This window comes from Sphaerodactylus townsendi, linkage group LG11, assembly GCF_021028975.2.
Source record: "Sphaerodactylus townsendi isolate TG3544 linkage group LG11, MPM_Stown_v2.3, whole genome shotgun sequence".
In the NCBI taxonomy this organism is placed as follows: domain Eukaryota; kingdom Metazoa; phylum Chordata; class Lepidosauria; order Squamata; family Sphaerodactylidae; genus Sphaerodactylus; species Sphaerodactylus townsendi.
The window spans coordinates 49,095,987-49,123,191 of record NC_059435.1 but is presented as its reverse complement, the minus strand read 5'-3'; the positions used below and the strand labels follow the sequence as shown (position 1 = coordinate 49,123,191).

The following is a 27,205-nucleotide window of genomic DNA, read 5'->3' as shown; positions in this document are numbered from 1 at the left end:
AGTCCTGGAGTACACCAAGAATCAACATTACTGTATTGAAAATGCAGCAGGTTTTACTCATAGGTCCTTTCTCATGGTTGCTAAGATCCAAACTACATGCATTTGACTCTAAAGCCAGCAGCTTAGAAGGGAAAATCTGGATGTGGAGTACAGGACTGGGGAAGAAAGTGACTTTCCCATGTGCCACTTCTCTAACCAAAGGTGCCCCTTGTAGGGAAATGAGGCATTGAGCAATCCAGGAGGCATTTCCAACTGAGAAAACAACACAGAGGGAAGGTTCATATGCACCTCTTTTCTCCATCCCACAGTCCTAACCAGATTGAACCTCCCACCTTATCACACCCCACCTTATCACACTTTCTAAGGCTAAAATACACAGTGTGGGATCCCCTCCCAGGTCTTCGGTGCATCATGTTGTTAGGCAATGAGATTCAAGCCAGTTCTGCTCCTACAAATTGAGCTAAATAACTGGAACCCAGATATTTTGATGCACTTGGGTTGAGTTGGAAGGAATTAATTTTAATCACCTTCCTCCACAAATCAAGGGAGGCCATGTCGAAGAGGGAGCAGGCTTGTTTTCTGCTGCCTCAGTAGGACACCACAGGGGCAATGGATTCAAGGTGCAGGAAAAGAGATTCCACCTAAGCATTAGGAACAACTTTCTGACTGTCAGGGCTGTTTGACAGTGGAATTCACTGCCTCGGAGAGTGGTGGAGTCTCCTTCTTTGGAGGTTTTTAAACAGAGGTTGAATGAACATATGTCAGGAGTGCTTTGATTGTGTGCTCCTGCATGCAGGGGGTTGGACTTGATGGCCCTTGTGGTCTCTTCCAACTCTATGGCTGATTTTGCATGGGCCAAAAACAGCAGTGTGAAAACGGTGTGAAAACAGTATAAACCCTTTTACATCATTTTAAACCCTTTTACACCATTTTCACACCGTTTTCACACTGCTGTTTTTGGCCCATGCGGAATCAGCCTATGATTCTATGAATACTTTCTTTCTAAGAGACTTTCAAAAGCTGTCTTCTTTCTAACCCCATGGATCAACTAGCAAATATCCCTTTATTTACGACCAGTTCTGCCTTCCTTTACTCTGCATAGCAGCAGGAGATGGGGCCAGTTTGGGGCAGCCACTCCTTCGTATCTCCTTCTCTTCTCCCTGTGGTCCAAGTTCTGAACTGTGAAGGAAGGGGGGGGGAGGTTGCTCATCAAGTCTCCTGCCTAACAAATGAGCACCTTTGGCCAAAGTTATTGCTCATGGTGACTAAGCACCGAATGCACCAAACAATGGACAGCAGGGGCACAAAAGGTTGCAGCCAAATTTGCAAGCTGCCTGGAATCGATTTCTGGGGGTTTGCACTAAATCATAAGCAGCAGTTTGTCTGCTGTCAAGTCATCCAGCTCTCCTTGTATTAATGCTATTCTAGAAAATAAAACCAGAGGACTGGGGGGCTCTTGGGAACTTTGAAGGAAGTCATTTCTCCCTGCCTCGAAGTAAGCACCTTGGGGTGCTTTCCCCACCAAACCAGACTCGCCGTCCAAATATCTCCCGAAGTCACTCCGGATGCGTCAGTGGATCCGCTTTGATGACTCACACGGGGACTCCTGAGATTGTGGGACGGGAGGAACCGCTGGCTGCCGGCCGAGGGGGGCTCTTGCTGCGTAGGCTGGCCCGAGATGGCCTGGCGCGGGGCAAGTAAGGAGCCCGGCAAGTGATGCCTTGTGGGGGAGAAGGCTCCTCCAGGGCGTCACTCCCAGGGAAGGAAGGCGAGCGGTGCTCAGGCTATGGGGGTGGGGCGGGGAAGGGCGCTGGCCACGTGACGCACATGAGAACTACTGGGGAGCGATGAGACCCCGGCACACGCCGCCCGCCCCGTCGCCGGGGATATAAAGTGGTCGCTTCTTGTAGCGCGCTGAGAAACTGCCTGCCGCGCTTCCCTCTCGCCCTCTCCCAGCGCAGTAAGTGCCTACCCGGGACCCCAGAAGCTTTCCTTCAGTTGCACACCGGAGAGGCTCCAGGGTGGGGAGCTGGGCAGGGCCAGGGGGGGAAGGCGAGCAGATCTGCGCTTGGATCTCAGCAGCGCCACGGACCCACCCTCACCCTTTTCTTTCTCCCGCTGCAGCCGGGAGGCGAGGAAGAGACGCTCCGCCAGGCCCCCGCCGGCTTCCCTCGACGGCTCGGTCCCTCGTTGGTTCTTCCTGTCCCCTGCCGCTCCTCGACGGTGCAAGCGGGCGACCATGAAGCTCTCGGTGGCGCTGGCCGTGCTGGTGCTCGTGTGGGCGCAGGCGTTGGCGGAGGAGCTGGGCGACAACGACGAGCTGGGCTACTTCTCCGACTGGTCCGACGGCGACCCCAGCAAGGTGAGGAGCAGGAGGGGGGGCGGCTTGGGCGAGTCAGTGGCCGGGCGGGAGGGGGGTTCCCCAGGGTTTTTCACTTGGTCTGGGATCGCGTTGCTGTTTGACGGTCCCGTTGGAGAAGGATGGCGGGTTACGTCGGGGAACTGCTTAAGGGAGCACGAAGGAGCTTTAGCCCCTCTCGGGTTTGAGCGACTCCCCGCACCCCAGCGGACCGCTTCGCATCCTTTTCTCAGCCTGGGTCAACCCACCAATTGCGCCATCGGAGAAAGCGCCTTCCTTTCTATTAGTGTAGCGCGGGGTTTGGATAGCCAAGTGAGACGTGTGATGTCAAGCTCGAAGCACGTTTGTCTAGGAAATGAGAAACTCTGTTCCTAACTAGTTATGGGGGGGGGGGGGCTATTTTAGACTAAGATCATCAGGACTCCTAACTTCGGGGCGGGGGGGGGGGGACTTGCAACAAATAAAGCTGGAGGATTGCCCTTATTAAGCCAGAGCACATGGTTATTTGTTTCCACATTTTAACCCCCACTCCCTGAAAGAGCTTCCAGACAGGGAATGTGCCCTGGAGGTTTGCGGGTGACTGAGACCAAAAATCAGCACAGCAGCCAAGGGGTTGGGAAAGTTTCTCCTTTGCAGGGCGGAGAGGGATGGGTCTTGATGAGCCCAGGGAACCAGTCCACCCCACCTACCCCCGCAAGCCACATGATCCCCCCATTTTTCCCCACTCTCATCACCCCTGCGTTTATTTGCACAGAGGAAATATGCTGTCTGTTAAGAGACCAGGTAGTTCAAAAACTGTGTGCAACTTTATTCTTTCCTGGTCCTCTTTCCGCCTTTGCACTTGTAAGTTAACCCTTGCTGTGCAAAAGACGTTTGTGCAGATACGATCCTGAATTATGGACAGAATCAGGTCCATTTCAGCTGAAATGATACATCCATTTGTAGGCAGTGGGGACTGAAAACCTGCTGTTTTCTATGGCCCAGAGCCCATCTTTTTTGTTTTTCACAGAAGGACTCCAAGCACTTTCAGTAGCATGTGTGAATTTGACCCTAGGACAGTGGCATCCTTCTGGACCACTGTGACAGCCAGTGCTGTCATTTCCACCTTCCTGGCATGTTGGACACACCAGCAGCTGATGGAGCATCCGGATGGATGTCAGGCTGACCATGCCAAAAGGTTATCTCTTTCCCTCACCGTGCAGGCGGATGATGGTCACCTTCCAGAAAAGACAGAACCTTCTTGATTCATATTTCAGGCTGCACTTGGATCAGAATTAGGCTGGCCTTGACCATGTGAAGGGATACAGCTCCTATCCAGGCTACCCTGCTGCAGGTTGGCAGTTGCTAGTGGGGATTTGTGCCCATTTATTTTGCTGATGTTTGTTTAGATGTTCTCATCATAATCCTGCATTTAAAGCCAGGCTTGAAGAGAAGGGAGAATGAGAACCTAGAGGTGTAACCGGCTGTCATCTACTTCTTCCATGTTCTGGTTGTAAATTAGAACAAACGTACATCAGCCTTTCCGGGGGGTGGGGGTGGGGGCGACCATCTTGAAATTCATTCAGTTTATCACTGAATCCCACCTATTGGGTACATCAATTTTAAAAAAAATCACAGGAGTCAGGAGGATTAGTAGCTCATTTCTTATCACAGTGTTGCCTTACTCAACACCTGAGCTGCATTTTCACAGCTGACAGAGTCCATGCAAGGAAAATGTGTGCCATCTGGGCTTGACTAGGAGGGGCAGCCAGTTCGATGCTCTGATGCATGAAGTGATGAGCAACATGCCTCCGAATGCATATGCACTTTATAAAGCTGATGAGCAGCAGTGGCGTAGCAGGTTAAGAGCTTGTGTATCTAATCTGGAGGAACCGGGTTTGATTCCCAGCTCTGCCACCTGAGCTGTGGAGGCTTATCTGGGGAATTCAGATTAGCCTGTGCACTCCCACACACACCAGCTGGGTGACCTTGGGCTAGTCACAGCTTCTCGGAGCTCTCTCAGCCCCACCTACCTCACAGGGTGTTTGTTGTGAGGGGGGAAGGGCAAGGAGATTGTCAGCCCCTTTGAGTCTCCTGCAGGAGAGAAAGGGGGGATATAAATCCAAACTCTTCTTCTACTCTTCTTCTGATGGGTATTTTCTTAGCAGCCCTGACCTGGGTGGCTCCAGCTGACCCAATCTCATCAGATCTTGGATGTCAATCAGGATCGGCCCTCATTAGTACTTGGATGGGAGACGGTGTGGTGTAGTGGTCGAGATCTGGTGGATTGTAATCTGGAGAACTGGGTTTGGTTCCCCACTCCTCCACCTGAGTAGCAGAGGCTTATTTGGTGAACCAGGTGTGTTTCCACAGTCCTACGTTCCTGCTGGGTGACTTTGGGCTGTCAGGACTCTCTCAGCTCCACCTACTTCACATGGTGTCTGTTGAGGGGAGAAGGGAAAAGAGGTTGTGAGCTGTCTTGAGTCTCCTTACTCTTCTTCATCATCATCAAGGAAGTAAAAGGCTGCTACGCAGAGGCAGGCAACGGCAAACCACTTCTGTTCATCTCTTGCATTGAAAACCTTGTAGGGTCACCATGAATCATCTGCAACTTGATGGCACTTTACATACATGTATTCTTAATGGCAGGCTGGGTAACACATCTCAGGGTGTCATTGAACCCACTTGGAAAGTAATCGTCCAGAAGGGTCCATGGTCAATGGAGTCTATAGCAGCCAGCTCCCATTGGGCATTGATTTATCATCTGTCATTTTCTGCAAGTGGATAATTGTTCTGTCCCATATATCTTCCTATCCCAAGAGATTCCTGACAAGGAGAAATAGATTTAGTACATTTTTGACCTTTAGCTCTACTGCAGCTCTTCTGGAGTATGTATGCCTTCTTTCCTCATCTTCTTAAGAGTATTGCTTTCCATCTCTTCCTGGTCTCCTCCATTTTTGGCACATAATTGTTCCTGCTTCCTATATTTGAAAACCATACGTGTCTTTTTCTCCAATGACAGTCTCTTTACAAAGTATCTCATCCTGGCCCCTTGCCCAGCACTTCCCTGTTGCTTTCTGCCTTGGCAAGGCAGAGGCAGAGAGAAATCAGGGCAAGGTTTTAATACTAGGAGAAATAAATGTGTCGCACTCTGTCCCTGCCTTCCGTTATTTTCTGTATTGTTTTACCAAGGTTGTGAGAAACCTGAATGGGTTTGAAGAAAAACCAGACTGGATATCTAATTTTCTTTCTTCTCCACATTGCCAACCAGGTGATTGCAACGATACCCTTTTCTACTTGAAAATCTAAGTAGAATTGTAACTTCATCCAGCCCATGTTGGACCGTCTTTGTTTTAGAAAGCTCCGCTTGGATCCTAGTAGGCACTGGGACCCAAGTGGAGCATTCTACAACAAAGATGGTCTCACATGTGGCAGACGACATTACAATTTATGGATACCCAGACAAGAAGCTTTCAAGGCAAGTGAGAAGCAGAGGTGGTTTGCTAGTGCCTTCCTCTTCAGAGTCTTCTTTAGTGGTCTCTCCCCAGGAACCAAGATCTGATGGGATTGTTTTGTACTGTGCCATCTTCCTTCCTGGAATTCCAGTACACCTTGAGTAGTGAATTAGTAATGAGAAAGTAATGTGGTGGGGTAGTAATTAAGTTGGAATAGGTTAGTCGTTAGGTAGGACTAGGATCAGACCTCTACTCTGCAGTGGGAGCTTACGAGGTAACCTTGGCTCTGTTACTCTTTCCAAGCCTAATGTACCACACAGTTGTTGTGAGGAGGGAGAGGACAGTTTTGTAAACAGCTTTGGGTCCATATGGGAAGGGAAGCAGGATGTAAATATCTAAATAAATAATTGCTGCTTATTTCATTTACTTACACCCTAAGTAAATGCTTGCCAAGTCAGAAAAAAAGGAAGGGAAATGGGTTTGTCTGAAGCTATGAGGAGACTCGGTCTTATTCTGTGGAAAAATTTAATGCCCAAAGTCCTTTTTAAAAGGATCCCTAAGATGAATTTGTCTTTTTGCTGAACTGCATGTACATTGGACTAATTAATTGAACACACACACATATACACAGACTTTTACTGAGTCAGACCCTCATTCATCAAGATCAGTACTGTGTACTCTGACTGGCAGTGGCTCTGGAGTATCTCAGGTACAAATCTTTTACATCTTTTTTTAAGATGCCACAGGTTCAGCCTGGGACCTTCTGCATACTAAGTGGATGATCTATCACTGAACTTTATCCCCTCCATGTGGGTTCATATATGCATGTTCATCTGCACATGGTGACTTATATGTGTGAAACAGCCATCGGAGAAAAAAACACGCCATCTTTCATATCAGCTCAAATACAATACCTTTCAGTGGGATGCGTTCACACATTTAACTGAAAGTCATCAAGTGAGAACTGACTAAAATAACATCACAGTTGTCATGTGTGCATGTGAGTCAGCCCATTAGCTTGCTTAGAAAACTTCTCTCTCTCTCTCTCTTGTTACAAGTATTCCATCAACACAATGATAAATTCATTTTTAGTTTAGTTTTGCTATGAAGATCTCAGGAAAGAATGTTGCAAAATTTGAGAGTTTGTACTAAATAACTTAAAGGCCAATGCAGATGGGGTGGGCGGAGATGGTGCCCCAGGGCACAGGAAACCCAGAAAACAAAAACAATCCCATAGGTGGCATTCAGTGATAAACTGAATTTACAACCTTATAGGGAATGGCAGCGATATGCCGTGAAAAACATGGCTTATCTCCAAGGCCGGCTCCACTGGCATACAGGGAATGGGCAGGCAGTGGATGCCAACTAAATTTGGCTTCCCCCACCCCCTGGTGCAGCTTTCTGTGCTGGCAGACATGAACAACAGCTTCCTGGTTAGATGCTGCGGAGTTGTGCAGTGCCCACCTGGATAAGTCATCCCCCCCTTCTAACACATTTGCCCTTTGCATTGGTGGGGTGGGCATCTGATCTGTGGCAGTGCAGGGCTGCCCCTGCCCCACTCCCCCTCCCCCTGGATTGGATTATCCAGATCTCCCAATGCATTACATCACCGTTACCAATCTATTTGGCATTCCTAGTCTCTTTCACCATAAACCTCAGTATATAATGGAAGTTTGGAACTGAACTGTATTTAATGACCTCAGAAGCATGTTGTATGGCCACAGTTTCAAATTGGGGACATCTAAATTCCAACCCCCACTCAGCTGACATGAGACTGACGAGGTGACTTTCAGCCGGTCACTCCTTGGTACGAACCCCGGAGGGCGTTGTTGGAATAAAAGGAGAGTTCTGAGCTCTTCAAAGAATCAGCGGGACGAAAACAGGATCAAAAAGATTCTTGCCTTCAGCCGTTCTAACAAATGATGTTGGTACTGGTCGCAAAATCTGACTTCTAATAGGCTTGAAATCATGTGTGCAAATTCTGTAAAAAGCTGAATTGTGCAGAGCAAGGTCTCACCATCCCTGCCAGCAGGCTAGCTGGGGTTGGTCACAAGTGCACATAGAACACTTATTTGGGAATGAAACACTTCAGGGGTTTTTTTGGTTCCTCTTGGTGGCTAGCAGTAACAGAATAAATTATGTAGAAGGAGCAAATGCATGCGTATTCATTAATTTTGCATGATACATATGAATCACAGAATTTTCCTTGCTTTTCATTTCTATGCTGTAGTCATTGGTACAAAATTATTACTTTTATTATTATTATAGTTGTTTAAGATTCACTGCCCTCCTTATAGTTTTCAAACAGGACTGATAGATACAATCCTGTCAATTGTGGATCAAGTACATAGCTGAGTCTGAACCAGGGACCTGGAAAAATTGTTTTTATGCCTCGTGCAGATGACTTAATTATAAAAGGAAGTTCATTTCAGAAGTATGTGGAATGCCTCTTACACACTATTGAGTAGCCACACATTTGGGGTTTAGGGGGATAATTTCCCAACTGGAAAACACATTATTCCACACCAATCTCATCTCTTTAAAAAATATCAGATATCTCCGGAGTGGTACCTCTAAAGAACTTGGTATGTTTCAGCTTACATAAATAATGTAACCCAACTGGCATTTGTGGTACTGCTGCAGATATGGCTAAGTGGCTTGTAACCTTAACACGTAGTGAAGTATTAAGAGAATTGCTTGCAGACATTCTTGAAGGTTTATTTCAAGGGCCATTTCTGCCTTTGTATGCTTTAAAATGACAAATTTAGCCTGGCTCACTGCCTACTTGCTTAAGTCCATGGGAAACGTGCCACAGAAGGGAAACATGACTGTTCTCTGGAGGAGCTGTTTCTTAGAGGAGGGCAGGTAGCCGTTCCCATTGGCAGCAAAGGATTGGACTCACAATGATGGATTTAAATTACAGGCAGAAAGGTACCTGCTGAATATTGTTACAAAAAATTTTTTACAGTGAAAATAGTTCAGCAGTGAACTCAGCTGCCTAGAGTGGTGGTGAGCTTCCCCTCACTGGCAGACATCAAACAGCGGTTGAATGAACACTTGCCGGGGATGCTTTAGGATACTCCTAAAGCAGTGATTAGGAAGTTGGACTAGATGGCTCTTATAGCTCTATCACTCTATGATTCTGTGTCTTGCACACAGGTACCACCCACTTTGTTAGGTATCCATATTATACCATTCTTTTTTCCTTTGAGGGGCTTAAAACAAGGAAAGGTATTTGCTATTATAGAAAAAGCGGGGGAAATAGTTAAAAGAAATCTATTATCACACCACAGCCTCTATCCAGATAGCCTTTTTCTTCTGCAGTTACTTGGGGGGAAGGGGGGAGCAAATTACATGGCTGGAGTTTTAAAGGATGATCCTAAACAGAGTTACATGGTGCTGAATGTATTGAAGTTGTGGAGTTTAGATAGGTGTACCTGTTTAGGTTTATACTGCCAGTCCAGAACTCCAGCATCATGAGTAATTTCACTCTGAGTCAGATCTGTCGTGACATAAGAGATCCATCAACAGAATCTCTCATGGCTATTCTAAAAGCAGCCACAGAAGTGATGAGGTATCCCTTTCCTGAGGGAAAAAAATGTGAAAAATTATTATCACAAAGGAACTTAACACCTCACAGATTTCTAAGATGTATAGTTAATGTAGTGGGATGTATCGTCGAAGGCTTTCAATGGCTGGAATCTACTGGCTGTTGTGGGTTTTACAGACTGTGTGGCTGTAGTTTGGTAGTCTTTACTTCTAACGTTTCACCCATATCTGTGACTGACATCTTCAGAGGAATGTCAAGGTGAGAAAAATACACAACAGCCAAACGTGGGATGTGTTAGAAATGTAAGCCACTGGAAAATATTTTCATGTCATTAATGCCCCTGCAAAACATCTAAATACAACAACTAATGCAGTTAATATAGACCAGGGGTGTACAACTCTGGCACCCCAGATGTTCATGGACTACAATTCCATTGGCCATGCTGGCAGGGGCTGATGGGAATCGTAGTCCATGAACACCCCTAATATAGATCATCAACACAATACTGAGAGCCAGCCTAGCCCCCAATTTAATAATTTGCTTGCTGATCTATTTGAAATGTTTCTGAAAACAAGAAACTTTGGTGTTCTATTTGCTGGACAGATTTTTATGAGCCTGAATTTTGTAGAACATTCTCTCCAGATATGCCCGGCTGTCCAGATATGCCCGGCTAGAACTCTCCAAAACAGCACCTGTGGGGACCGTGGTACACTTCATAAAATGCATATGAACATTAAAATTAGAATTTCAGTACTATATGCATCCTTAAAACCATAAATAACAATAAAACAGTCAGGATGTGCAATCAACTTTAAAAAATCAATTTTAGGTAACTTCTGTCATGGACCCTACACCGGCCCTTATTTTCTTTGCTCCCAGGGCATACACTGACATTCTATAAGATATAAAATCATCAGAATCTGAATGCAGGGATATTAGTTTCCCAGTAACAGAATGTAAATTTTAACCAGCTAATACTCTTGCAAAAAATTTAGCCCTGGGTTGCATATAAAGTGGGCAGTTAAAATGTAATGGGGTAAATCCTCCAGGACTGGCAATGGTACCTGCTAATGACCGTCCTTGTGTCTTTGAGTCCTTGGGTCTTTGAGGGAATGGTCTTGAGTGGCACAAAATAAAATAGGGTGCTTCAGGACACTCCTTACCAGCAGACTGAATGCCAAAGTGCCAAGCTCATCCTTAGCAGGTGCATCAGAACTAGGGATACCAGAATATCACTTAGCATCACTGGGAGCTTTAGAGTGAGGCAAGGGGCAAAGATGGCGTCCTGTGATGTCAGTGTGTAGGGCAAAACTCTGGAAATCTGCAGACACTCCGTGGTCAGTACCATGGAGTTTTGGGGGACTCTCAGAGCATCATGTAACATACTGATGATACAGGACATTGTTTCTGTTCTGGATGCCCCTCCCACCAGTCTAGTGAGCAAGGGTGGGACAGTTAACCCAACCTGCTGGGACCCTCCGACCACCAGCAAGTAAGGGGCTTCCCTAATCAGAACTGTACACCATTGACTTGGCCACAGACACAAACTGAATGATATTTCTAAGACTGGCAAACTCTTCCTGTGGCCTCACAGGAAGCAAATTCTCCCTTTTCTTTTGAAACAGAAAACAAACAGTATCTTTTCACTATAGCAAAAAACTGATCCTGGAGGTGGTGCAGAACAGCCATGGAGAATGAACTGTGCCTTCATCACAGGAGAATACTTGGCTTGGAACCATTTTCTGATATGTTCTACCTTTTGTGGCAGCCATTTTGTGGTGGCACACATAGACTTTTCTCATAATTCGAAAACTGCCTACAGGCTCAACAAATACACCACCTACATACCACCCTAAGCTAAGAGAATGGTTTATTACATTTGTAATTAGCAGGACTGCATTTTATATATGAGTAAAAGAGGATTGCTGAAAAGTCAGGACATGAAGATCAAACTGGAGATGCATTAGGTTGTTTTGGAATCCTCATCAAAACAGTATTAATGGTAAACTATTGTAAGAAGCTTTCATTCCTCTTTTTTAACTTTTCTGCATTATTCTCCCTGTATTATTATTGAAATAATAATTTTAAAATAAGATAGTCAAAGGGGAGCAGGGGAAGACCAGATCTGAGCTATAGTGCTGGCAGCGGTAAGTAACCATTATACACCGTGCAATATGCTAACTTCTACTGATCCCCTTCTAAAATTGCTATTTCTCACATGGGTATTTTGCACACAAACTCAGAAATAGAAATATGAACTCAATACCATATGACCACAGTGAATGTGACAGTAGGACTAATGTGTACAGTGCATCCCCCCCCCCAATTTATAATAGCACAAGTGGTAAAGGATTTGGATTGGGGTCATAAATGGGGGGTTGATTCAAGCCTCTCCCCATCGGTTACTTTCCCTATCACATTCTGGCAAACATAAAACCTTATATACAGTGTCTGTATCTTTTCCTCGGGGATGTGAAATGGTAAACTATAGCTCAGGCTCATCAGATTTCAGAAGCTAAGCAGGGCCTGCACTTGGATGGGAGACCACTAAGGAAGACTCCTCAGAGAAAGGCAATGGCAAACCACTTGTTTAATTACTTGCCTTGAAAGCCCCACCAGGGGTTGATATAAGTCAACTGTGATTTGACAGTACTTTATATACACACACACATTTTCCCCCCAAAATAGCAGCTGCTTTGGGATGTTTCAGGTTAACCTGAGGAGAAAGCTTAACCAACCAACCAATCCAACTCTCCAGTTATACTGCAGCCCCATTCAATCAAGATTCTCCCTACCTTGTATTTAAACACATACACACGCATATGGAACTCCTAGGGCAGCATTTGTTTCAACCCAAGACACTGGGTCTTAGTAACTTCTGACTCCTAGTGGCCTCTTTGTAGCAGAGCATAAGTGCTTTGTTCCCTGACTAGACTTATAATGAAGGGTTCAGTCTGGATTCTGCTAAGTTCATAATCTGAATTTGCATAGAATCATGGCCCTTTCCGCACATGTGCGGAAATGACCTCCGCCAGCATGAAGTATGCTGGTGGAGGCTCAGGGACTGTTCGCATGCTAGTGTGCACAGCCCTGACTTCTGCAGCCGGAAAGGCGGCTCTGTGCAGAGCCGCCTCTCGGTGGTCCCCCTCCACTCACCATCTTGTGCAGCATCCCTCTGGAGGACTGCAGAGACCCGCCCACGAGGGCAGCCAGTGAGTGGAGCCAATGGGGGAAACAGCAGCTTCCCAGTGGTGCCGTTCACACCGCGCTGCAGGGAACATACTGTTTTTCGAAAACCTCACTCATTGAGCGAGGTTTTCAGGGGAGGCTTCATGCCGCCCGGGGAAAGCCAGAACAGCGCTGTTGTGCAGCAGCAACGTGTCCTGTGCGAAGGTCTCCCCGGGACGGCATTTTTGCCATCCCTGGGATGCTGTATTTGGCCCATGCAGAAAGGGCCATAGAGTTGGAAGAGACCCCAAGGGCCATCAAGTCCAACCCCCTGCAATGCAGGAACACACAATCAAAGCACAGGGAGGAACCTTTCTTTTTCTTTTGGACAATAGGATTGTCTTTTATATGAGATTTTGGAAAGGGCAGAAAGATGAAAAACAGACACCGAATGATACCTGATGCTCGCTGGATCAGCCCTTGCCTATCTTGTCCTCAATTGTAAGTAGTGTAAAGTCAACTAATCATACAGTACTTCTATTTTAGGAGGAGCTGCCTATTCCCTTTGAGCATTTTCTCCAGAGAATTGCCAGGCGACCCAGACCTCAGCAGTTTTATGGCTTAATGGGAAAGCGAGATGCTGGTGAGGCCCGTTTTCGATTCTCTCTTTTAAAAAACAGCTTGACAGATTTATCATGCATGGGAATCTCAGTGTTGGGGAGCAGCTGCTGAGCAGCATTTCCTTTTAAACTCTCCTCTTTGGAGAAGACTTTGTTCTGCAAAAAAAATATCCTGCTACAATTACTGTGAAAAATTTATAAAAATGCTACCAAGGTGCCAGATGATGGACAGAAAACAGAAGCAGGAAGGATTCTTGTTCTAACAAGTCCCAGGGGGCTGCAGTCAAGAATTTGCTTTTCTTCTCCCTTAGGCAGATCTACACTATGCGTCAGATTGACAATCTCTATTATTTGGGCAACTGAGGCAACCACCTCAGCTTCAGGGTTTGGATCAGCAACCTCTCTAGATGTCCCCCCTTTCTCCAGCACCTCGTTGCCCACATCCCAACCAACCGAGAAGCATAGCAAGTGGCATTTACCTTGTAGGTCTCTCTGAACTGTCTCAAGATTTTTTTCTCAAGTCTCAGGAGAGGAAGGAATCTCATGAGAGTTTGGAAAGCCCTGTAGGGCATGCACAGCTTGCTCTATTTTTTTAAAGCAAAGCCTTGGGTGCACGAAGAGACAAAGAGGAATGGCTGCCCTGGAAACAGAGCCTTAAGCCACACTATGATTTGAGATAGCACTGTTTCATTTGAGCCCTTATGTATGCTGTCCAGGGCCGGAGTGAGGGGGAACTACACCCAGGGCACGTGTGTGCTCCATGTCCCCACCACACCCCCGCACTGGTGCATGCCTGGTGCGTCTTGAGGGTGGACCCCGCCCCCTTGGCACTATGCCACTGATGCTGTCTCCACTTTTGTGGTGGAAAGGTAAAATATAAATGTGATAATAATAACATCAACTATTTCTTGGAAATATTTCTACTTTGCCCTTTAGTACAGCCAGCATGAGGTTAAGAGCAGGTGGGCTCTAATGTGGAGAGCTGGGCTTGATTCCTCCCTCCTCCACATGAGCAGCGAACTCTAATCCAAAGAACTGGGTTTGTTTCCCCACTCCTCCACCAGCCTGCTGGTTGACCTTGGGCTGGTCACTATTCTTGCAGAATCTCTCAGCCCCACCTACCTCACAAGGTGTCTGTTGTGAGGAGAGAAAGGGAAGCAGTTTTTAAGATGCTTAAAGACTCCCTACAGTTGAGAAAAGTGATGTATAAATCTAAACTCTTCTTCCAGCATAGGATCTCCAGAGTAGTATACCAAAACAGTATAAAACAACACAAGCACCAAACGGCGTGGCCTGACATTTTTTCTAGGTAGAGGTGCCAACTTCCAGGTGAGGTGTGGCAATCTCCTGGAATTACAACTAATCTCTAGACCATATGAATCAGTTCCCCTGAAGAAAATGGTTTCTTTGGAGGGTGAATCCTTTGGTATTATATCTAATTGACCCCTTCTGCACATTCAGAATAATGCACTTTCAATCCACTTCCACTGTACTTTGAAGCTAGATTTTACTGTGTGGAGCACCAAAATCCACATTCAAACAATGGTGAAAGTAGATTGAATGTGTATTATTCTGCATTTGTGGAAGGGGCCCTTGAGGTCCCTCTACTCCCTAAATCCTGCCCTCGCCAAGCTTTATCCTCAAATCTCCAGGAATTTCCCAGCCTGGACTTGGCGGTCCAAATGGATTGTGACTGCTATGCAAATATTCCACTGAACTGGAAGGGACATTTTAAAATAAGTTTATGGCTAAAGGGTAGTTCTTCCAAGGACTGACTCCAGAGTGAATCAAATCCTTCACACAATTCTCTGCACAGTGATGCCACTCAAGTGTATAAACGGGTTTGTACTTTATTATACTGTATTGTGCTTACTGTATTTGTCTCATCTATAGCCAACATTTGATGCACAAGAGACCATTATCTTTTTTTAAAATTCCACTGGGGAAAGAACTGGGACCACAGGGATTGGTTTGTGCCTCTTTACTTGCAGCCCCATGCTTTTAACACGCCCTGTCTGTGAAATGCAGACATCTTTGTCAGTTAGCATCACTGGGCAGCTGAACGGCCCTGGAAGATCCACTGCCCACCCTGAACTGCTGCAGCATCATAGCAGGTGCTGCTGCTGGTCCTTTTTCTCCAGGAGGCGGAGCAGGATTAGGCCATCCCTGCTCATGATGTGCAACAATTATGACTCACAATTATGACTCACAAAGCAAGTGGCTGCAGCCTCCACCATCTGCCAGACTGTCCAAATGAATGGGATAGAGCAAGTCACTTCAGCATTCTGTGCCCAGAGTTATGCAGCCATGAATTTCTCAGAATTTGTTTCAGGCAATGGAAATACACTGTCATGAAACTGATCTGGAGTTTCTTTGCCCATGAAAAGTGACCGTAGAAAAGTGTCATCATTTGAGCACGTGCCATAGCTAATGTTTATTGTTCTTGTTTTTTTCCTCCAGGATATGGCCCACTGTCTCATAAAAGTAAGTTGGCATAAGTTTATTTCCTCCCCATTTTTTCCTGCCCATCCATCCGCCTCAATGCACCTTGCATGCAAGATTGCAACCTGACACTCTGATTCAGAATGCTTGTCACCCACTTCAGGCATGGAAATGCTGATGTGCTTCAGGGATGGAGCACGAACAAGAATTTCTCTCCCAACCTTTTTGTTAAGGAATCTATGTCAGTGCAATGGGGCTGTGTGCAAAGAACATATTCCAGTGAGTGAACAGGGTGGCCTTTGCATGCCAAGGACGCAACCCAACTGAAACCCACTGTGACTTGCCATGCAATCCAAGCAGTGTTACCCCATTCTAAGCCCTGTGACTTTAATGAACTATGAAGAGTGCAACTGTAGTGGATTGCACAGATTCCGCTGAATGAGCTTCATATTACATGTAACTTCTGCTATTGATTTCATGATTCCTCGAATAGGATTTTTTTTGTCTTTGGCAGAATGCAGCTGCTGGGGCTGCATCTTAAAGGCAAAGACTGTCAAGGAGGGAAGAGGCGCTTACCTTGTTTTCCCACTGATCTGCTTGGCTTTTCACAGGAAAACCAGTGGGTACCTGTGAAAATCTGAAATTTGATAATGGTTATCAACTGGAAAGCGGAGCAAGGGGAAGCTCCTTCCACCATGCCAGATTTCCCCTACAAATTGTGATCCTGGCAGCTATGCCTTGTAAAAGACAAAGTGCCTATGAAACAAATCACGTAATGTGCAGTTCTTCCTTAGGCCTCACTGAAACCAAAGGAACAAGACACATGAAACTTAAACCCCATTTGGTGGGATTTAGGGCCAAACTAAACCCATTTTAGAGAAGCATTTGGCCATTTAAAAATGCCACAAGGGCCAGATTCTGATTGTGCCCACAGCACAGTAGGCCCCTTCCCCATGCCTTATGAAGTGCCTTAGTAGGGGGCTGCTTCATGCACTGGGAAAGATATGTGGAAGGTGGAACAAGATTGTCTGGTCCTGCCTGGCTGTATGTTTTAAGTGGTTTCGCATATGACAGGAGCCACGAAATTGAGGTGACTCGTGCATTGCCTTTTGGAGCTGTCAGAATACCATCTGAATAAATATTGTTCATGCATTACTTTCAGGGATGGATCTAGGGGGACCAAGGGGATACCTGCCCTGGGTAGCATGCAGCGGGGGGGGGGGGGGCAGCAGATTGTATAATGGACGGATGGATGGACTTATGCCCCCCTTCAAAAAATGTAGATTCGGTCCTGGTCCCTAGTGGGAAGATTAATTATTTGCCCCGTTTCCTCATTACTCTGGGAATATGGGAAGCAAAATGCTAACCATTTATGCACTTGAGGGTTTGTCCATAACATGCAAAACCACTCTCCCATTCCATTTATAGCACAAACCTATGTAGAGTTGCTTCAGTCTAAGCCCACCATGGGCTCATTGTGGAGTAATTCTGCATAGCGCTGCACTGGATTCCAACTTGATACCCTCTGGATCTTGTTTTAGAGTTTTCAGACTCATGTAAAACACAAGATTCCTAAGGATAAAACGATGCAAACTCTTTCTGGCCTCATCTGTAAAAAGCGTAATAATCATCTCACATTAACACAAACTGCACTGAATTCGACTTCATGCTGAAATCTAAATCCAAACTTGATCTAATCATTATGATTGTATGGAGCACACAATATTACATAATATTACACAATATTACATAAGCCAGTTCAGCAGGGGGGTTGGAATGTCCCACAGTATTTCCCCAAAGAAGTGCATCAACTGTGGCACATCAAACATATTTTCCCTGAAGCTGCCCGGAGCTTTCAGATCAAATCCAGAAGCTTGGATTTCAATATGACTGATGTTGACAGACAGATGTATAGTATTATGCAGTACCAAAGATTAATAAGGCTCCTGGAGTTCTTGGCTGCTGGCTATATTAAATCCTTGGATACAGGTAAAACTGTTTCATTGAATGCTTCTCTGTCTACCTTCTGGTTGCTGTCAAAATGCTCATTTGTGAGAGATCATTCAGATACAAAGAGGTCTGATTCTGGAAAACCGTGTTATTTATTATGTATTGATCAATCCTTTTGATTGGGTAAAACCATCTCCTGAGACAGATGTCATTCCAAATCCAAACCAATTTTAAGAAAGCAGCAGAAATTTTGTCATGTTTTTTTCAGATTTATCCAGATAAGACATTATAGGCTGTTTCCTCTGGAGAAGAGAACTTCAGAGACTGGGGATGTTGATTGGTGTGCTAAGCGGGCAGATTTTTACAGAGTCCAAAGCACGCATACCAGTGGGCAGAACTAATCTAATGCAACCACGCCTTTGAATGTAACTGTGACAACTTTCCACCCTTCAAAAATAGTCCCCCTGGCATGATTATCACAGTACAGAAAAACTATTGTAAAATTGTGAATGGATCTGGGGTCCAAGATGGACTCCAGTTTTTGGAATCACTATTTTCTAGTCACATTCATTTTCCCAGTAGTCTAATAGCCCTCATTAATAACCAGGATACATAACGTCTAAAGGGAAGGCAGTTTTGCAAGAAGAGATGCTTAGGAAGCTGAGAATGTTTGGTCTGGAGAAGCGAAGATTAAGGGAGGATTTGATAGTGATATTTAAATATTTGAAGGGATCCCATGTTGAGGAGAGAGCAAGCTTGTTTTCTGTTGCCTCAGAGACTAGGACATGGAGTAATGGATTCAAAGCGCAGGAAAAGAGATTCCATCTAAACATTAGGAAGTTTGACTGTCAGAGCTGTTTGACTATGGAATTCACTGCCTTGGAGAGTGGTGGAGTCGCTTTCTTTGGAGGTTTTTAAACAGAGGCAAGATGAACATATGTCAGGAGTGCTTTGATTGTGTGTTCCTGTATGGCAGGGGGTAGGACTTAATGGCCCTTGCGGTCTCTTCCAAGTTTATGATTCTATGAACAGTGTGGCTCACAGAAATAAGATGTATCTCACATAAGTCAGTGGTAGTCATCTTCTGCTTTATGGAATTTGTGGCCATGAAGCCAGTGGGATCCCGCTGAGACATACATCTCAGAAACATTACCTCCATCTTTGTTTACAGTGTCCGCTTATCCTTACAGCAACTCTGACAAGTTAGTCTAAGAGTCAGTGACACATGAAATGGAACTCACATGATTCCCTAACCCTCTGATAAAGAACCAATCAGTGACTCCCTTAATATAAGAGAAAGTTAAACTTATCCTCAGAAAGGTCTCTGAAATAGAACATATTCTTATAAGCAAATGCATCACAAAGTGCCTTCCCCAGTTGAGTCTCTTAGGGGATGAGCCAAGCTCCCTGTCCCACACAGCTCAATTGAGAAATGGCTCCAAATGAGCAAGGGCCCATCCTCACCACTGACTGAAACAGGGAAGTCCTTTGTATTTAGGAGCACAAAGTGTGTATGTTTCTGAGCCCGCAAATGGTCACGGGACAGGGGTTGCTGACTACAAAAAAAAACAGAAGAGATCTCCTCCCCTCCCAATGAAGATGTTTTGGAAGAAAGAAATGTTCCAGGTCACAGATTTCAAGCTCAGTCACAGATTTCAACCACTTCTTATTGTTAATACAAAACAATATTAAATAAATGAAGATTGGTAATTGTTTGTTCAAGGAATAGATTAGAATCTGGACACACAGATGGAGAGATCTAGCAAGACAGCAGATTTGATCAGTAGCTCAAATATTTCTGGATGCTGCTTTTAGAGTGTATTCATTATGAAAACACAAAACTGCAGAAAAGGCCATATTTAAAGTGTTTTTTAAACACCCCAAATGTATTTTTCAGGACATAAATCACCTTCATTTGTTGGACTCATGGGCAAAAGATCTGTAAATTCTGGTATGTATGAACTATAGATAAGCTAAGAGCACAACCTTTTTATCTACTATTTCACAGTGTTTTGGGAAGGGAGGTAGATTCTTTTGGAACTACAGAATTCAGCCTAGTGCAAACTGGCCCATTCCCTCTGAGTGCCTTTAGTCCAGTTTTTCCAGTTCTACTATCTTTTCCTCACTTGATGTAATTCTTCCTGATGCAGTCATATCTGCCTTTGATACCAGTACATTCCTCCACAGTTAAATCCAATATCAAATTAACCTGGTATTCTGTTGATACTATTTTATTATGATTTAATCAACACATTTAAAGTGTGAGGGCAGCTACTAGTCCACAAGGCATTAATTTAACAATATCCCTGAAAAGATTATTTACTTAAATATGTAAAAGACTAATCTTGGAGGGGGAATCACCATTATTTCTTTTTGTAGATTGAGGAGACAAACTACCCAATGACATTTGGAACCATTTAAGCTTGCATTGGAGACTGTATTCTGAAGTTACAGTAGTCAGTTACTTTAGTTTCAGCCTGCCTGTATCCTTCCCTCAGCATTATGTATGCATCCTATTTAGTTTTATAAGTCAACGGCAATTGTGTGAAGTATTTATTTGAAGAGAAATAGCCATTAAAATGATTGTGTACTTGAAAACACCAATCAACAGACTCAACTGGGATTCTCCTTCTATTTTGATCGTGTGTCTGAAAATACAAGATATGCAAGGTGTAAACATTCACTTTTTAAATATCTTCTTATTCTTTCAAAATAGCTGTAATGGATATAATAATTTCTAGCTTTTCTCCTGAAGCGAGTATGAATAATACATCACTATACGAAACCACTGTAAACCGGCCCTGAGATTAGAGTTGCTAAATGATTTTTTTTAAAATCCAGACATGCTAAACCCAAGTGTGAGCAAGCAGCCACAGCTACTTCATGCTTGGCCTTGATGTCACATCCTCCAACTCCAAACCGCATGCTTTGTGTTGCTTGGGCTAGGAGGAGGGGTACTGCTGAGCAAGCACTTCTGCCCCAATGCCTCCTTCCATGGCCCACAACCATTCTTTCATGGCAGTGGTGACAAGAGCAGGGCCAGCCCCTCAGTTTACATCCCTGTGCTTTCCTTGGCCTGGCCGTTTTCTCTTCTGGTAAAATCACCAAGAAAGCCCCAACACCATTAGGCCGCTTCACAAAAACAGTGGACATTTAAAGGTATGGTGTTTTTCAGGTTTTTTCCCCCTGAATTTTCAAAATACTGGGCTGTCCAGGTTAGAACCAGACATGAGGCAACCTTACTCACTCAGCTAAGTGGGGGTGCCTTCACCCAGGAGAAGAACTTCGGCCAGAGGAAGTCTTCTTGGATGGAGGGGGCTCCACACTTAGGGGAACAGAATGGTTGGAAACCACACATTGCCAGCATGGTGTAGGGGTTAAAAGTGAGGGGTTAAAAGTGGAAGATTCTAGAGAACTGAGTTTGATTCCCCACTCCTCCCCATGAGCAGTGGACAGCTGAGTTTATTTTCTCTTCTCTTCCATTCAGCCTGCTAGATGACCTTGGGATGGTTCAGTTCTCTCAGAACTCTCTCAGCCCCACATACCTTACAAGGTGTCTGTTGTGAGGAAAGGGAATGCAATCGTAAGCTGCTTTGAGCCTCCTTAGCGGTAGAGAAAAGCAGAGTATAAAAAAGCATCATTTAAAAAACTTCTTTTCTAGAAGATATGGATAGATTCCATTGAGGCTGATGAACTGAAGACAACGAGATATGAAACTAGAATTGGTCTTACCATTAGCAGAAAGTTGAATTTGCCTCTACCATTAGCAAACTGTTGGGTAAAAACAAAACTTAGGTCCTTTATACATGCAATGCTTACCCATGGTTGTCAGTTTTGCAGTGGGCTTTCCCCCATGGTTTTTGGTTTGAATGGAATTCTGCTAAGAAGTATCCCCACCTGTGCCATCATTTTGCCTACCTATTCTATCTGTATAAACTCCAGCAGGGAAAGATTGCTTTGCTGGACCCTTTAAATTTTGTGTCAGTGTCAATTATCTATTGCCCCAAATATAGACAAGCAGCATCAAAAACATTTTTAAAAGAAAGCTGTTTTGATTGCTCTGAGTTGCTGGCTGAAAGAATGGAAAGAATTACTGCTGGGTGTGTAGAGGAAGGTAGGGAGGAGTGAGAAAGCCAAATGAAAGCTAAATGCATGCTGACTCCCTCCGCTTTCCCTGTGAAGGGTGTGGAAAAGTCATGCTTTCAGAGATTTCTGAAACAGCAGGGATTCTCTGTTTTGAGGGGCAGTGAATTCAGAAGAAGGTAAAATGTGGGTGTTAACAGAGAACCCCACCCAAATGGACTGTGTGCTCAATGCAAAGTGCATAAATGACAAAAAAAAGTGAGGATTGTGTGACATATGCAATGCATACTAGGAAATAAATTCTTTTAAAATATTTTCTACTCTTGAGATTATCAAACACTGAAGCTACGTTAGCACTGAAGCAGCCTGTAATTAACTCTCAAGTTTTTTTAACAAAAAAAAAAACACCGTCAGTGGAATTTCCTCAAAGTATGTGAATTCTGAATTGTGGCCTAGCTACAAGTTCACAGAGCAATACTCTGTGCTGTAATGATATTTCACTAGAAAATATATTTAAAAGACCTTGAAATCTCTGTTTTTCAGAGGTACCACAGGACATCAGAGACAGTACAGTATCCAAGAAATGTCAAAAAATTCTGTAATATTTTATCTAAGTGTATTGTACAGCATTCTTTTTCTCAGTTAAATTCTAACTGAAAAAATCTTGACTCTACCTGGATGTTATGAAAAGGGGGGGGGGGTTCATTCAGAAACAACACTCTATCCTCCCCCCCCCCCACAGGCATTGTCCCTAATATTCATAATTTTGCAAGTGACATTGGGCAATATTCTCTTTTGATAGTATCAAAGATTATCACCCCACTCTGTCTGCCCTTCTGCTCATCTGTGCTGCTAGCTACCACAATATCCATGTGAGAGCACTCTTTAAAAAAAAAAGCTGGTTCAGGGACATGGAAACGTAGAACAAAGTAGTGGCTGAAGGAAGGGTACGTAATTAAACTTCCACTATTTGCTGCTGCTTCCCTCTGAATTTCCCCACCTCCTGCAGAGTTCCAAATACATTTTTGCCTCCATAATGAGGGTGGCATTTGGCCATCCCATTTATTTCCTTTCTGAAGTGCCACTGCGTGTGAAGCCCTCAAGTCATTATTCAGTTCTCTCTTTTTTTATGTTATGGATCAAGTCCCCTTGAGATTCCTTGAGAAACGGAATGCAGCCTGATATTCATGAGCATTTTCTGAGTGATTTATTCACTTGGAGAGCTTGTGACTCAAGAGCTAGTTGTGGGAACATCACTTAGCAAGGGAATGCTTGGCAGCAAAACAATGCTGAACACCTTGCTGAAAAAAGTTGATGGAAATTTTAACTATTCCGGAGAGTCGGCGGCTCTGTTTTGCAGATCCTCTGCTGCATCAATGGATTCAGACCTCTTGTATTTCACCCATATCACCCAGAAGTGCATCTACATCATCACAAATGTGATTTATAAACATGGATTATAAACCTCACACTGAAAAACCATCATAAGACTAAAAGAGTAGTTAGATCTGTGGGAGACACTGATAATCTAATTAACATCAGGTTCTTGTATTTATTTCTGTATTTATAAACATATAAACACACACCATCAGTTAAAACAAACAAAGTGGAGGGTCAGTAAGGGTATCCCAGAAGAAACAAAAGTATTGATCCACTGACTGGAGGCCCAAAGACAATGATCAGGGAAGATTATTTTGCAATGCTGTTTGGGTGCAGAGATCATTCATGTTTAATTAAAAAATGTGAATGTGTCAGAGACTACACATTGAACAGCTGAATATTTTCTCTTCAGACAAGTTGCTGTATCTGAAAGCCATTGGGATTTATCAAATTAGGGGGGAAGAGATAACAGCGATTTCAGCAACGCACACACACAATACCTCATGTCCCCAGTTTTACTCACCAAAATTCATACTGTAATGATGAAAGATAAAAGACAAAGAAGTATCAGAATTCCCCTCAGGCTTTCTACCTTTCCAGCCTTCCTGACAATTCCCCCTTCTAGAGTTTTGAATATTCAGTAGTAATAGTCTACATGGCAGTTCACTAAGGAGTAAAGAAAGCTGAACAGCTAGCCCATAATCAGGGCAATCACATGTGCCAGCTTTGCTACTTCAGTCTGAAGGTGAGATGGATCTCATAGTTAAATAGTCCACTGTATGAAATGATTGCCGCATATAGTGTGCCTGACAGGCTAGTTCTGAAACAAGATGTCTGTAAGAAAGGTGATAAGGAAATGGCAGGGAGTTCTTTTTTAAAACCTGGGGGCATTCACACATTCAGTTCTCCCTGCCTCCAACCTGTAGTGCTATCGCCCAGCCCATTATACACCTAAAGTTGTCGATTTATTAAGTACGAGTGACAACGTTTGTGGAACGCCAGTTCCAATGTATTGTAACAAATGCTGTTCCCCCTGGTGAAAAACAGATTGAAAATTCCAGCATGAAAGAGAACAAACTAAAGATTGTACGCACCTTAAGTTGTCAGCTGCTCAGGTTTTACTCATAGAACAAGGCTTTTCAGCATGGGATAGTCAGGGATAGGATTGGAACTGGGGACCAAACTACTGAAGTTCCATGTCGGAAAGTTGATCTGGATTGTGTTTACAACAAGGGGAAAGGTTGAGTTCTCCATGCCCTTTACACAGTCAACTCCTTTCTTGGTTGCTTTAAGTTATTTATCTTACGTTATTTACCTTTTATCTTAATTATCTTATTTATGCCATGACCAGCTGCAACTGCCAATTTCCACACATTAAGTCTCTGTTAAATGGACAGGACATTTTTTCCCCAGCTATCATGCACAGCTTAGCCTCTGTTCAGATACACAGGTTGCATTGATTTTTCAATAAATCATACCTAATAATGCAATCAGGGAACTTAGAATGGCCAAACTCTGTTTGGGATTGCATTGCCAGACACTTCCAGGCTTATATACTATGAGCTTTCCTCCTTTCTTTATTAATTCTTCCCATTTTGTTGCTATTTTCTTTCTCTCACAGGATCTTCTGAATGGAACACAGCACAGATTTATGAAAGGAGACGTAAATGAGGCTGTTCCTTCCTCCCCTGCTCATTATTTATTGAACTTTATTTGTTTAAATGGGCAAGTTAGTGTAATATAAAATAGCCATTGTACGAAAGAGCTCTTTATTTAATACTGGTCGTAAATTCAATAAAAATTATTTTTCCCTCCTATTGTGGCAGCGATACATGCAACATACAAGTAATGTGGTGGATTCTGTATGACAGCACCCAACAGAATACAGAAACCAGGTGATGTTTCACAATAAAGCACATCCTTTGATATAGTCTGTAAAAGAGAGATTCACCCAATTTTAAAAAGAACTGAAAAAAATTATTTTTGTTAATTTCAAGAAATCATATCCGCTTCACTACCAATGCCAAGTTAATCCGGTATTGAGTGCCTCAATTTGTGTGCATAACAACAGTGTTCTGTAATTTTAGTAGCCAAAATATATTTGTATCATTGCAGCATGAGTTTTTATTTTTGTTTCGTGTGAATATATAAACACGTATGGTTTTTAAAAAGAGATTTACGGTAAATGTGAATTTAGAAATCTTCATGGCATTGACTGGCATTTTACAGTGTCTAGCACTTTAAATATTTAAAAGCTACTCTGTGGATTTTTGCAACGTATATTCCATGGAGGGATGAATTATTTAAAAGAGAAAAACACTTGATATAACGAATAAAAAATGCCGGTAATTTGTATTTGTGTGTGGCAAATCAGATATCAGGTTGTTTTCTCTTGTCTCTTGATAAGGATACAAGGCCAAGGATACAAGGAATGCAGATTTCTGTCAACATGTTAAACAAAATGTGTGCACAGATACAATTCAGACAGCAAAAAATTTTAACCCTTCAAGCCCACAGTTTCACTAATTAAAACCAGACTCCTCAAGCAATTATTATTGATTTAAGGGCGGTCTTTTTAAAAAATCCTTAAAAATTCTAATAACAAGCCCACTTTTGATTTGTGGAAGTGATGGAGAGATAAAAGGTTGAATTTCTTTTCTCCTTCCTGTAAGGCCCCAAGTGAAACAACAGTTGTACACACACAATTTGCCTTTAAAAATACTCAATGGAAATCCATCAGTAAGTTAATTAGTCAATGGCATAAGGTATTTTGCTCTCGCTTCAAAGGCATTCTGCAGTCAGCCTTCAAGTGCAAGAAAAAAAGCTGCAGTTTATACATAATTAGACAACAGTTCACACACAAAACAGGAACTACAAGCCAAGCCCTGTTATTGAAAATGGGTTCTGGGAGTCAGATAACCCTTGTCGTCGTCATCAGAATGATTTAAACCTCACATAAACCAGAGGTACAAAGCTCAAAGTTCTCCAAGTGCTGTTGGATTACTGATCGTTGCAAATGTGGTCCACTCTTCTGTCACAAAAAGCCCATTTAAATGTGATGTGAATTATTTAATCCAGCTATGCTATTTTATCCGATTTGCGTAATGTAGACCCCTTGCCAAGATGTATGATCTTCTTCTCCTGCCTTCCCAAATTTCTAAGGCGGTCACCCTTACCCTTGTGTTGTTCCTCACACTATCACAAGTAAGGCCAAGGCCGTTTTCACATGGCCACGATGGGGGTTGGGTCGGCGTACATGACACCGACCCCAGAAACTACCAGGAAGACGGCGCCATGGGGCGCCGTCGCCCGGTCGACCTACCGTCTCTGCGGCTGTCCGGCACGTCGCGAGGCCTGGGGACACACACCCCCTGCCCTGCACGACCACTCCGGCCTCGGCAACGTGCCTCAGCGACGCACCAGACGGCCGCAGAGACAGTAGGTCGACTGGTCACAGGGGGGAGGGATGGCACCTTCAAGCCGCCGTTTCCCGTAAACCTCGCTCGGGAAGCGAGGTCGGAAAACGGCAGCTGCGCCCCCTGTGTGAACAGCTCCCTGGGGACGGCATTTTTGCCGTCCCCAGGGTGCTGTTTATGGCCCGTGCAGAAAGGGCCCAAGAGTCTTTTTACTTCAGTGACAAGGAGGATGTCAGTTCTCCAGAAACTGTCAGGGTTTTCAAAAAATATTTGATTCAGGACTGTGTAATTAATGATTTAATTAATTATTGATTAGCACTTTTTTCTGTTCATAGAGTAACAAATGTATTTGACGTAGGCCCTGGCACAGGCTTTACTTGCTGAAGCCTATTTATTGTCTCCATCATAGGACTTCCAAGTTTCCTGAGGCTCTAATTCTGACAGCCTGGCAGATCAGAGAATAAAGTATAGCATTAGGTGGTTGAAGAGAGCTGCAGCTACCAAGACAAGAGGACAAAACCTGCCAGTGTGCCAAGTGTTAAGGGTAAAATCTTTTAGACAAAGTAGAGAGTGAATAGCAGAATCTTCACCCAAGCAGTATCATCTATACAAAGCAAACAAGGGTTAGTGTGGCTGAGAACCTGTTGAGGCCCACAGCCTGACACTAGTGCACACCAGAAAGCTGGTTAGCTGGGACGAAAGAGCCAACTAGAACTTTCTAGCCTATCCAGGCTCACCAGAAATTAGAAACTGCGAGAGGCACTTGGAGGAGGAAGTGACATTCTTGCCAACTCCAGGGTGGG

The 27,205-nt window shown here is 44.0% G+C and overlaps 1 protein-coding gene across 2 annotated transcripts; it reads left to right on the top strand.

Moving 5' to 3' along the window:
• The first annotated feature begins 1,818 nt into the window (after positions 1-1,818).
• On the top strand, positions 1,819-25,338 carry TAC1 (tachykinin precursor 1). Of its 2 annotated transcripts, XM_048510874.1 has the most exons (6): positions 1,819-1,960; positions 2,125-2,362; positions 13,058-13,154; positions 15,592-15,615; positions 19,421-19,474; positions 24,608-25,338. In XM_048510874.1, the coding sequence occupies exons 2-6, from the start codon at positions 2,240-2,242 to the stop codon at positions 24,655-24,657; spliced, it is 348 nt and encodes a 115-aa protein (XP_048366831.1). In that variant the 5' UTR covers positions 1,819-1,960; positions 2,125-2,239; the 3' UTR covers positions 24,658-25,338. The 2 variants fall into 2 exon arrangements, with proteins under 2 accessions (XP_048366831.1, XP_048366832.1); XM_048510875.1 differs by lacking the exon at positions 19,421-19,474 and having other exon boundaries at positions 1,826-1,960.
• Positions 25,339-27,205: the final 1,867 nt, after the last annotated feature.